This window comes from Parasteatoda tepidariorum, chromosome 8 (genome assembly GCF_982258835.1).
Source record: "Parasteatoda tepidariorum strain Cologne lab strain chromosome 8, Ptep-v5.0, whole genome shotgun sequence".
Taxonomy (NCBI): Eukaryota; Metazoa; Arthropoda; class Arachnida; order Araneae; family Theridiidae; genus Parasteatoda; species Parasteatoda tepidariorum.
This window is the reverse complement of record NC_141762.1, coordinates 52,055,443-52,068,957: the sequence shown is the minus strand read 5'-3', so window position 1 is coordinate 52,068,957 and position 13,515 is coordinate 52,055,443. Positions and strand designations below refer to the sequence as shown.

Sequence of the window (13,515 nt, the reverse complement as noted above, 5' to 3'; positions counted from 1 at the left end):
GAAAATTCATTCACCCACTCAAGTTTAAACACATTTTTTTAAACTTGTAGTGGATGAGATTTGATGTTAATACAGCTTTTTCAAATACTAATTCATTAATTAAATTTAATTAATTAATTTCAGTTTTATGTGGGAGAAAATGTTGTAATTATTTATTGATCTAAGTAGGAATTGACAATGCGAATTGACAATGCAATTGAAAATGCGTTTTTTTTTTCCAGCTCTAATAATTTTGCGAATTTAGTTGTTCGATCTTTTTACCAAGTGAGACGATTTTTGACACGATTTAGCAAAATGGAGATCCCAAGAAACACGATTCACAAAAACGATATCGTAAAAACTTAGCTTTGAACATTGTACAATATCGTAGCGAAACATTGTACTATATAAAAATGGACCCCTTTTATAACGAATATTCAATATCGCGAAACAATATTGTTCGATATTGTAAAAACGTTGGGGAACGTCGATCGATATCTCTCAGTATTTACAAATACTACTAAATTTATATTTTAAATTTATTTTTTGGAATTATAACAATTTGACGTCATTTTTTGTCTTTTGAATGATTAATTTTGACTTAAGAACACAATAAAGTTAAAAATGAAAAGTTTTACACACAGACTTTTAATGTGAAATCGACGGGAATTGTACAATATCGTACACACCATGTCGATTTTCGCCAATATTAACAATGTTGGTCGATGTAGACTAAAGCTGTTACAATATCCCTGTGCTACTTGGGATTAGCAGCGAGAACTCTATTTGGAACCATCTTCCACTTCAAAAAGTGATTCCATTTTTTATGGGAACAATAGAAATATTTTACCAAATGTGAAAGTGGAAACGCTTTACCAAATATAAGCATATACGATGACCTAATAAATTTAAACTGAACCACAGACAATTAACTACTTGATTAATTAAACTACAGTTTTAATTATTGATGTTACTCTGTTAAGAAAGTAATTATGATTATTTTTAGCGTTTTTATGGTTGGTCCACACTAAACAGTTGGTTTGCTTAAAAATATACTGCGCAAAAGAAGAAGAAAAAATCCGGTGAAGTAAGTAAAAAAGTCTTCCGGTCAATAAACAATATGGAAGGAAAAAAAATAATGAGTGAAATGCTATAAACAAAAAAAATGAAGGAAAAAAAATGAGCAAAATGATGTAAATAAATAAACTGCAAAATCAACTAGTGATATTCGTTCATAGAATTCTATTACAGATAAAAATTCTGGAAGGGGTGTAATGTGGCGTAAATACCACTATAAATATTAAATACTGATTCACTAGTATATAAGACAAAACTTGATTCTATCGTGAGGTACCTTGTGATTGATGAAGGTTGACATAGTCGATAAATAAAACCCCTCAATGTTATAACGGAAAAAGTTTCGAAACTATTTTACATCCAAGTGTGTAAAATCCCTAGTTTTGTGGTTTAATGCCATTCCTTTCAAATGAAAGTTGATATGTTATTTAAAAAATCGTGTTTAAAACATAAAAATGAACATGATTTTGAAAATTCTTATATTTTTTTTTTTTTATGTTTCTTTTAATGATTACTTAGAGTGGGATAAAAGAATGATTGCGCATTGAACTTTGAATATACTTAAAAACTGAATTTTAAATAAGAGGTTTATCATAGGACCTTTACCCATTTTTAGTCTGACATATATGCTAAATGTTATCAGAAATTTGTTTTTTTTTAAGGTCTGAATTTGCTTTTTTGATATCTTAAATAAGTTACAAAGTTCAATCAATGCATTGATAGGGAAGAAGTTTCAAAGGTCTTTTATTTAATTATAGTAATAATAAAAATAAATCAAACAAAAATCTATTTTCAGACATTAAAATACTATTTCAGACATTTCTTTATTTATAGACATGCGTAAAGAACCTTTGAAGCGGAAGTTAAATAATTGTTTTTTTTAAATACGTCAATTTCTTCAAGAATTGAAATGTACTTGAAACTGGAATTATTTGACTTTTCTTAAGAAGATTAATTTATGATTCACTCTTAGTTCAAAGTATATGAAGAGATAATTGGTGATAATTAGAAAATAATCAGTCTTAAAAAATATTTAAATAGGAAAATGCAGAGTGTTCGTTCCTTTTAATATTTCACCTGTTCAGGTTTCAACTTCAAGACTCTAGCTCTTCTATCTGTTTACAACACTTCTAAAGGTAATAATTTTATGCTTACATAATTTAATTTGATTACAGATGATTTTTTAAATAATTAATTTATAAAAATAAGATTTTACTTTTATAAAAAAAGTTGTTGTATTATTAATTATTTTTGTCAAGAATATTTCCGCTGGTCGCCTAATACAGTATACCAAATATATATTATTTACTTATGAACCTTCATAATTATTTCTACATGAACATGCACTTCTAGAAATATCTTTATGCTTTATTTTAATACCAGAGACATTTTTTTAAAATTATATTTCGTATACTTTACCGGTAAATACATGTCACACGTGTTACCGTATGGTATAATGTACGCCTTTCTCGCACATATAATGGAATGTATTCTACTTCTTATCTTTGTTTCAAAAATATTCCTAAATCTTGTGTTCCTAATGCTGTATTCCTAATTCATAAACGCCGTGTTATATGATAATCAAAACATGGGCATTTTCTAATATTTTTTCATATTTGCAAAACTATGTTTGCTTTTAATATATATAAAGGAATTTGATCTCAATATATTGGGTTTTTAAATTCATTATAAAATAAATTAACAATAAGATAGTAAATTGAACAAAATGAAAGTTTATATAATTTCAGGCTTATACATAATGATTTAACAATCTTACTGTTTACTGTCTTACAAAATGTACATGTATACAATGAAATTATTTTACAATGAGTATCAAATGCCCTAATAAAATAAGTCACCATGCCAGAATATGGTAAAAATTATGATTTGGTAAAAATTATCATTTGGTCTATAAAAACACCCAAAAAGTAACGAAGCTCTTTGGTAGATATTTTTTGTAAAATTAAGAAAATGGCTTCATAATTTGTGATAAAATTTGGTAAACGTGGTAAAATATGGTAATTTCATCATGATACATTAGCGCAGGGCATGAAAAAGATTTTTCGGTTAAATTTACTTTTCAGTATTGTACTTTTTACTAAATGTGTGGTAAAATGAGCTATAATTTTGAAACCAGATTTTCCGGTAATCCGTTACCATATGTATGGAAAATTACCAAATGATTGGTTTAAACACCTCATATATTGGTTTTATTAACCAAAATTATTGAGTTTCTTGCTACTAGAAATGCCCCAACTATATAGTACGTTAATTTTACCAGAATTAAGGATTAAAAAAATCCGAGGACAATTTAGAAGTCAGTTAACAAGACAATTTTAATTTTTAAAATTTAAATTTTCACGGGAATAATTTTTTATAACAAGAATATAAAATACTAGGAGGCTTCGCCCCCTGCTCGCTGGCTCTCGCCAACCCCCGGAACTGCTTTCGCAGTTCATTTCAGATTGCTTCGCAATCCAATGCTCGCTTTGCTCGCTAATTGGATACGTTCTTAACGTCTAGCTTTTCTATACTTTTTTGAATACTGAAGTTCCGAAAACTTTTCACTGTAGAAAATTCTAAACCTGTACATTTCAATATTAATTTGAAATTGCAAACAGTTCACATATTTTTCTTAATCACACTATTCTAAATTTCAGTTGTTGAGAAAAGTAACTGTTGTAAGTTTTGTTTTAAAGTCTTTCCCACCAGAGGGCTAAAGCCATGTGTTGTAAAACAATATGAAATAGTAGTCTGCCACTGAACGCCGGATGTAAAGCATCGGCTTTGATGAAGATAATTTTGTATTTTTAATTCTCTGAAGGGCGCCACCCCAATAATATGGAATTTGTAAAATAAATGTATATATTTTGGATTGTTGATGAAGCCCATCATTTTGTGTTTTCATCAGTGTTCAGAAGCAGAAGAACTATAAGTTTTTTTATTTTATCACAAAAATATATAATGTATAAAAAACAAAGAATAGAGCAAGAAAATGAGTATAGTCATAGAAAAAGTTAAAATTATAATATAGTATTTGTCAGTTAGAATAAAACTTTTTGTTTAAGTCATTGCTAACAATTCAAATTTTTTCGAGGCAATTCTAAAGTATAAATTAAGGTAGTATTGTTAAGTTGAAACACAATATTTTTAGTTTTGATGTCAACAATACAATTCAATTTTTCACAAAAACGATTGTTTCCATTGTTAAATTCAATGTCAACAATTCAAATTTTTCTGAGGCAACTCTTAACCTCTAAATATTATTTTTTTTATGTACACATTTCTAAATGTCAGTATTCAACCACAAAACAACTTAAAGTCCTCAAATTTAGGATGAAGTTGTAAAATGTAATGAAAGAGGGTCATAGCAATAATGAAAGTAGAAGTAAAGTTAGTACTGTAAAATTAAAACAATATTTTTAATCAATGAGCCAAGTTCTTCAAGAAGCAGTTGTAGAAGTAGGTTGTTTATTTAAAACTTTTTATAGAATTTCTTTAAAAACACAATTGTTAATTTGGGCATTTGGTGATACAACACTTATAGAATTGAAGGATTTGTTACTGCAAGCGCTCAGGTATCATAATTTTGATCTAGTTGCGCTTCTATGTCATTTTGATTTATGTTGCTAAGTTAACTTTCAAAAAATTCTATGGCTGGCAACAGCATTTTTATTTTTTAGGTTGTTTAATTTTATTTCTTTTAGAATTCGTTATTTTTTAGCGAAATGTTTTTTAACCTCACAGAATTCTTTGTTTCTCTGTGAATGAAGAAAATAAAGTAAATATTTAACTCTTGTGAAAGGAATCTTATTTAGTTGTACAAAGTACTTCAGCCAAAATTTGGGAGCCACGTAAGAGAATTACATATATTAGATCAGAAACACATCATTAAAAGGCAGAATGCTTTGGTGTTTTCAAAACAAAGCAAACGTTGCCATCGGCGGAAAAGAAATACAGCCAAAATTTGGGAGCCACGTAAGAGAATTATATATAATAGATTCTTATTCTGATCTATGCAGTATCCAGAAAAAGGAGAAATGACACTCAACTTAAGTGTCAATAGAAACATTACTAATCACTATTAATTTTTTTCTGATAGTTTCGAAATCAAGGAATTTAAGACATTTCGCTGCTTTCGAATCACAGAAAAAGAACTAAAGTTTCATTTTTATAACTGTCCCTTTCTTTCCTATTGCATCTGAAATTTTCTAATACTTTAAAATTTGAATTAATTACATTTCGAGTTGAAATGATGCAATACTTCCACTGTATTTTATCTATTAGTCTAAAAATATATGTACAATTGAAATTTTCGAAAAATTTTATTATTGTGAATAAATAAACAATTTGTTAATTGTTGTTAATTAAGAATTTCATTGATAGTAAATAAGTTGATTAATAGTAATCTTTTAATTTTACATTTTTTTAAAATATATAGTAATTTTTAATAAATAATTGATAATGAATATAGTATGCTTAAAAATAATGGCATAATTTAAATTAAATTCCTAATGAATCGCATTATTCATATATTCATTAATAGTAAAATGATCAAACACAAACTGAATACATTAAAATGCCATAAATAATGGTTAATATGCAAATATCTTCCGGATTGATTTCGTACTCTTTCTTTTTCAATTTATTTAAATTGAAGAAAGTTGAAGTATTTCAAAATTATAATGTTTTAATGGGTTTTAATGCGTAATGAATAGTTATTATCTTTTACAAGATTCACAAAAAAGCTATGAAAATTATGTTTTTATTGATTAAGCAAAATTGTTTAGTTTTTCAGAGAACATGCATGCTTTGTATTTAAATATTTAGAAGAAAAAAAATAGAATCAATTTGAAAATATAAATCGCAATTCTGTCTGTAAAGTCATTCAGAATCTTCTGAAATATGATGACAATTATTTTTTATAAAATGATGGTTTAAAAGAAAACGTACTCAGATAGCTAATTTTAAAGTACAAAAAAAGAGATATTATACTTAATTTAAAAAGAAAACATGTTTCATCCTTTTTTATCTACACTTTTAAAATTTTTGTTAAATCATTAATCTTCAATAGCTGAATGTGCCGCGAATTATTTTTTGTAATTTTTTGATTTTTATTATAAAATTTATAACAATTCTCACCTTTCTTATGATAATTAAAAGCTTTAAAGATTTTATTTTGTATATTTCACATAACTTACTTAGAATTATAACATGTGAACATTTGCTTAATTTTTAGATATTTAGACCACCTGAATTTGATTACTCAAATAAGTCCACATTAAATATTTTAGTATGAGCTTATTTTATCTGGTTTCTCCTATTATATTTATAAGATATGGAGAAAACTGTAATTTAAAAAATATTTTAACTAAAATTTTCTTATAAAATAAAATTTATTTTCAGATGGGTCTTCAGAGAATTTACAGCATTTTATTCATTTTCCTGATACCTGCTTTTTTTCACGAATGTAAGTTTAAGTTGAAATTCTATAAATGTAACATGAAATACAGTTTATGTCTTCATTCATGTTTCATAAGAACATGTCATGCACACTTATGCCTCAGGTGGAGAAATGTTTTAAGAAAACTATTTCCTAATTAATTATAATTTGAAAGGATCAAATTAGCGAAATTTTGGTGTTGATGAGTTTCGTTGTTTCATGGCATACTGTTTTAAGTTATTTATCTTTCTTACAAGTTAATCAAACTAGTATAAATTGTGAAACATAGCTAGAATAATAAAGTAGAGTGTGTACAGTGCATAAAAAACTAAACAACAGCAACAAAAAGAACTATGTTGGGTAACTTTTGATCTAATGATCGGATCTTCACGTTTTAGGACTCAATCTTAATGGTTCGGAAGAATGTTCTCAAATATGCTAATTAGTTCACGCAGACGTTATTTTAAGATACGATATCGGACAACAATACTTTTTCTAAATAAACACACCTTTTTTTGTTGACGAATTTGAATTTCTAAAGCCAAAAATTTTGGGGGTAAGCGCAATCTGGAAAATATGGTTCCAATAGTTTGGTCAGGAGAGCGATCCAGTGCGAGGGCCATTAAAGTCAATTTTTCTTTTTGTGTATTTCGCTGTATCTCTTGAACTTTTTAAGTGAATAGAAAAAGTTTTGCCTACAATTATAAAATTCATTTATCCAAAGATGACTCCAGGCAAAAAAAACTTTTAATACATACTTATTATTTTTTATTATTTTATTTAATAATAGTCGAAAACTTTTCGACTGTAAAGTATGTAAATTCTCTACATAATTTTAAAGAAATGTAATTTTACATGGTATATTACAAATTTTGAGCGAAATCGGTCAAATAGTTTCTGAGAAATTAAATTTTAAAAATACGACCTTTTTTAAATCTCAATTTTTCAAGAACTATTCGACCGATTTTGCGCACTTAACACTAAACTAAATAAGATATAAAAAATCACTTTTTTCAAATAAAGTTTAGCTTAATAACATGATAGTATCAACATAATATGAACTCCCATTTTCTGAAATACTTACATCCCTAATACTCAGTAACAAGATTTTGCATAACACTATATCAAAGTAATTTTAAAATTTGTGTTTTTTTTTCATTGTTTTTAAGAGATAATATTAAAAAGAATTTATATTAAAAACGAACATATTTTTGCTTCGTTTAGGAAGTGCTTGAATTCCCATTTCAATTTCAGGTGAATGCAAGCATTTAGGGACGTTATCCCAAACTGGAACGAAAATCCAAGAAAAAGAAATTGAATGCTTAAAGAAAAACATCGATGAGTATTTAAACAACGTCTTGAAGAGAGCCCGAAAAGAACTTCCTGATCCGATGAGGCTGCCTCCACGATCTGCCATTGTTGATCTGAAAGATGGAGTCATGTGGGGACTGTCTTCCCTGGAGAAGATGGGGAAGGCAGTTGTCTCTTGCGACGGTGCAAATGTCACCATTCACGTGAAATTAACAGTTGATGAGTTAAAAGTAAGGAATTTATTTTTTTCAACAATACGCTAAGGGAATCTTAGTCACAAATACTTGTTTAGATTTTTTGGGTACATTTTCATTGTTTAAAATAAGAATTCAAGTAAAATACTCCCATCCAGTTATTGGCCAGATTACAAAGGTTCATGTTCTTCAATTTCGAGACCACAATGCATGAGGGCAGCAATGTGGTCAAGGGATTCTACAATACACATTTACTGCCTTTACTTCTCAGGCAAGTTGGTACCTATCGAACTGATGATAGGAGGACTTCTAGCCCCCACCAGTAATAAAACTAAACTACGATCCTATAAAATTGCAGCTCAGTGCTCTCACCAGTGCGTCATTGTTCTTCCTTCGAAAAAAATTCCATAAATTTGATCCTATAAAATGAATTGATTTGATCCATCGATCCTATAAAATGACATCTCAGTGCTTCAACCAGTGCGTCATTGTTCTTCCTCCCAAAAAAATCTATTGATTTGATCCTATAAAATGAATAGATTTGATCCTCCAATCCCATAAAATGAAAACTCAGTGCTTTAACCGTTGCGTCATTGTTCTTCCTCCGAAAAAAATTCAATTAATTTGATCCTATGAAAAGAATTGATTTGATCCTCTGATCCTATAAAGTGACATCTCAGTGCTTTAACCAGTGCGTCATTGTTCTTCCTCCCAAAAAAATCCATTGATTTGATCCTATAAAATGAATAGATTTGATCCCTCGATCGTATAAAATGATAGCTCAGTGCTTTAAACAGTGCGTCAATGTTTTTCCTCCGAAAAAAATTACATTAATTACCTTAAACGAGGAAAATGTTTTACATCGCTGCACTGTAAAAATCTCTGGATCAAATTACTGTATAAAGAACCGACCTGCATTTGGGGTTCACGGATGATTGTGCATCATCCGTGAAATCCATTTTATGGAAAAATCCATTTTTACAGTAAAGTATAACACCGTAATTTTTGCAGTAATATTTATTGAATTAAAATGTTTCGATGATTTCACGGTATTTAATACTGCATGAATCATGGTATATCAGATTTTTTGTTCCGTAACATGTTGCGGTAAAAATAGATTTTAGGGTAAAAGTAATATTTGTAAATGCTTATGAAAATGGAATGTATATTTTTTGAAACGGCATTCTGAGTACCGGTTTTTTTTACCGTAATTTGATCCTGAATTACAGTGAACGCGAGATTGAAATATAGGTCATAGTTTTGATTTTTGCTCATGTTAAACTTACAATGACGCGGAAATTAAGAAGGCTGCGTTCTTCATGATATTTTTTTGAACGATCCTTCTCAAATCTTGTAATTGCAGGAAATTCGGAATACCTGTTTTAATATATTATACTTCAAAGCTTGCTTCATAATTTTTAAGATGATAGAAAAGGAACATTTTCAACTTCAAATTTAGATTTCTAGAAACTTTAAATTTCCTTTTAAAACGAAATTTTTTCAAAACACAATTTTTTTTCAGGTTAAACTCAAATTAATATTAAAACAGCGTAATTCAAAATATATCAAAAAGTTTTAAAATTGCAGCATAATATTTTCAGTTTTATCCAAAATTTGAAATATCACTTTTTAAATACTTTTTTGTTTAAAATTTTTTTAAAACATTTCTGTCTTCATTGTAGGATATAACAGCACAAAAAATTATTAAAAATGCATTCATTTTGAAACTCTTCAAAAATATGGCCCAGCATAGTGATAAATCCAAAATATATTAAAACTTTTTTAGATTAAAATAGATTTATGATTCTAATAAACTAAAACCATGCATCTCCTTATCATTTCATATAGCTATCTCAACTTTATTAGTTACTCTTTGTTATTCACTAAAATTTTCAAAGATGCGATTAAAAACTATTGACTTTATGTGACTAAAACATGGATGTTCTATACTGAATTTATGTAGATTCAGACAATCTTAAGAATGTTATCAAAAGTAGACAGTAAATATCTTTTCACTTTGTTAAGAGAGAGCTTATGCTGTCTACTTTTGACAAACCCAGTTAAGGTGACATATGGATATCAATTCAAATAAAAGGAGTTACTTTAATGTTATTTTTTTAACAGATAGCTTAATATTCAGGAACAAAATGCTAACAAAGCAACTAAAAAAAGCTTATCAGACATTTTTACTTTGATCACAGCTATAAATAACGAACCAAAAGATTTTGCTTAGTTTTAATGAATATTTATGCAGTTATAACTAAACACCGTGAGGCAAAAAAAGATTTTTTTTTTCGTATAAAAATTCAATATCTCCATAAATATTAGAACTAGGCTTACAAAATTTCGTACACATATTGTATATTATAACCGAAATAATTGTTACAAATTACAAGCTTATTGCTATATTTTTTAGCATGGGATGCTTGCAAAAACTTTTTTTTCAGTCTGAAATTTATAGTCGGTCCTTTAAATCTCAAAAAGCTTTAAGCATCATTGAATCGCATAACCTGAGCACTTCTTAAAATATAAATAGATTATTTAAATATTTCTTGAGAGATATGAAAAAGTGATTTCATATAGAAGTGTTTTCATATTTTTGACTAGCCTCTGTATATATATGAAATTTAAAGAAGGAAAAAAAACTAAGCGCATTAACACTCACAAAATTGAAGCTTTGATCAATCTCTATTGAGCTTGGAAAACCAAAATAGTGAATGAAATATTAGTTCTAGATAATTTTAAGCCTTTTTTCTTGTTGCTGTTGTTGATTCAAATATTATTAATGGTCGAAATGTCTAAGCATTTTTGTCTTTTCTCGGCTAAGTCTTAAATTTAGCTCCATAATGTGAAAAAATTTTTAATATCCATTAAATAGATTCCAAAAAATATATATTAATTCCAGCCGTTATGAAACACCCAGTATAGGCAGAACATTTCTTCAAAAATGAAAAAGAGCTCTTAAGACTCTAAAATTAGTTCACTTAAGTACGTCAACTCATGGTACGAGCCCATCAATTTAAAATTGGTGCTACGTAAAAACTCATTAAAATGAATTTTATGGTAGACGAGAAAAAGCTTCATGCTTGATGGGACCACTGCATAAAAGTTAAATTTTCAAATGTCAATCGGCTTCTTATGGTGGCGGGACTAAGCTGGTGACCTACAAGTCGGAGATAGGGAAATAATAATTTCGACAGTTACATAACCTCAATGCATATTATGATAATCATATCGATAATATATTTATTATATTTTTGATAAAATAATCAAAAGTAATATAGAATTTTAATATCGTTATTTAATTTACATTCTTAGCAATGCCACACGTAATATTTATTTTCACATTTTTTCAAGGGTCGCTACACTTGGATTAAAGAGAACCGAAGGAAGACGCGTGAAGGATATGTCACTTTCATCTGCAACGATTTTGCTGCAGACGTTATAATTATCATCAGGAAGCAAAATAGCGAAATTACTCACCCTCATTTGGAACGATTGGAAATCAAGAAATTCAGAGATGTTAAGGTTGAGATGACAGGCTTGGGTCTTCTCTCTTGGGCCTTGGGTGAGATAACTACTCGTCTCTCTGGTATATTCCAAAGGACAATAGCCAGTGCTGTGCAAGATCCTCTTATAGAAGCAATTCAGAGACAGATGAGAGAAATAAATATTACCTCAGAACTTTATAATAACTGTTAAAAAAAACAACAATTTAACCTGTAAATAGATTATTGAAATGTACAGTAATAAAAAATATTCATTTTAGTGTGTAGTATTTTTACATGAGCATGAAAGGATTTTATTTTAAACTTACACTTTATGTTTATAAGTATAAATTTTTTTTTTACCTAAATTGTTTCGGAAAAAAATCTAAAAATAGAATAACATATGATTTTTAAAAGAGAGCTAAAAAGCTCTTTATAGCATAAAACCTTTATTTTATTGTTACTTATTAAAAGAGATTATTACTTCGTGGTTAAAAATCATTAATTTCACGGTTATAATTTCACATTAAAAAGCAAAGCGAATTACACGAGTGTAATATATTCTATTAGAAAACGTTTCATTCGGTATTTCTTTTTTTGCTGAATCATTATCTTGTTACATTTTCTTTTTAGTTTAGCATGTTTTAAAGAATTCTTAAACAGAGAAAAGTTATCAAACTGGATATATCAGAAAGATAGATCAGAAGTTATTATTTCTTATTAAAAACTGTTTATATTATTTAAAAATATAGAAACGTAACCTTTTTTTAGAGGCAATAAAAATAACTTTTTTAAAGTTAATAAATTTTGCTAACGATTTATAACCTCTATACACTGAGAGAAAATTATGGTCAAAAACTATACCAGAATAGTGTAAAAATTACTGTGTTTCTGGGTCTATGGGAACACCAAAAAGCACGTGTTTTATTTGAAACGCTTTGGTAATTAATTTAGTCAAACTAGCGATAAAGTATGGCTTTACAGAATGTGGTAAAAATGATTAACTTTTGTACTTTTATCATGATAACTCAGAAGATGGCATAGAAACCATTTATTCGGTTTAATTTTTTTTTCAGTTTTCTATTTTCTGCTAACTGTTTGGTAACAAGAACTATAATTTTGAAAATAAAAATTTCCGTTAACCTTTAATATTTTAACGGAAAAGTTGCAAATGTTTGGTTTAAATGATGTATATTTTGGTTTTATTAACCATAATTATGTTTTTTAACCAGTAATGTCATTACCATACAGTACTTTATCAGAATTCTTTTCTTCCCGTAGAGTAACAGCCTTTTCAAGCTTGATTCACAACTTTCGCTGGGATCACGAAAAATGAATATCGTATCATGCTTTTCACATAAAATATATCTAAGGAATAGTTTCGAAAGATCATTTACCAAATATTCTCTTCGAACTCTCGAGTATACTTCTCACCAAACAAAAGAAATTGTATGCTTCTTCTAATGTGTTTTATTAATTTCTGAGACATAAAATTGTTTGAAGTTATGCCATGATAAAGTATGTGAAGTCACAAAATTTTGAAACAGAAAAACACCGAAAAACAATGTGCAAAGAATGAGAGAATTGAGCTCTCATACACGTTGACCTTATAAAAAAGAAGTTCTTTTGAGATAAATATTGAAACAGTTCTATTGAACAGTTCATTATATAAACAAATTGAATATTGACATTTCTTATGCGACTTCATTTCCTCACTGTAAAAAGTACCGGATCAAATTACTGTTAAAAGTATTGGCACTCTGGAAGCAACATCCACGAAATAAATATTACCGTAAATAAATATACCGTTTAATACCATATATTTTACAATAATAATTATTTAACTACAATTCAGGAATTTTATATTAATTTATACCAAAGAAGAAAATGATGCACAATAATTTTTCTTTATTTTCATATTTATTACTGCAAAAAATATGGTAAATCAGATTTCTTTGTTCCCTTAAATTTTAGGGTAAAAATGCATTTTACCGTAATTTGATCCTCAATTCATGGTAGTGCC

At 27.9% G+C, this 13,515-nt stretch overlaps 1 protein-coding gene across 1 annotated transcript; it reads left to right on the top strand.

Annotated features, from left to right (window-relative positions):
• The first annotated feature begins 2,129 nt into the window (after positions 1 to 2,129).
• On the top strand, positions 2,130 to 11,772 carry LOC107450250 (uncharacterized). The gene is made up of 4 exons (XM_016066010.3): positions 2,130 to 2,192; positions 6,463 to 6,526; positions 7,754 to 8,040; positions 11,362 to 11,772. The coding sequence occupies exons 2-4, from the start codon at positions 6,463 to 6,465 to the stop codon at positions 11,704 to 11,706; spliced, it is 696 nt and encodes a 231-aa protein (XP_015921496.1). The 5' UTR covers positions 2,130 to 2,192; the 3' UTR covers positions 11,707 to 11,772.
• The last annotated feature ends 1,743 nt before the right edge of the window (positions 11,773 to 13,515 follow it).

What these genes read in the sequence shown, in the direction of transcription:
- LOC107450250 (XM_016066010.3), top strand. Translation starts at nt 6,463, where the DNA reads ATGGGTCTTCAGAGAATTTACAGCATTTTATTCATTTTCCTGATACCT. An exon ending in ACCTGCTTTTTTTCACGAAT is followed by an intron (nt 6,527 to 7,753) that starts GTAAGTTTAAGT and finishes TTTCAATTTCAG; the next exon opens with GTGAATGCAAGCATTTAGGG. An exon ending in TAACAGTTGATGAGTTAAAA is followed by an intron (nt 8,041 to 11,361) that starts GTAAGGAATTTA and finishes CATTTTTTCAAG; the next exon opens with GGTCGCTACACTTGGATTAA.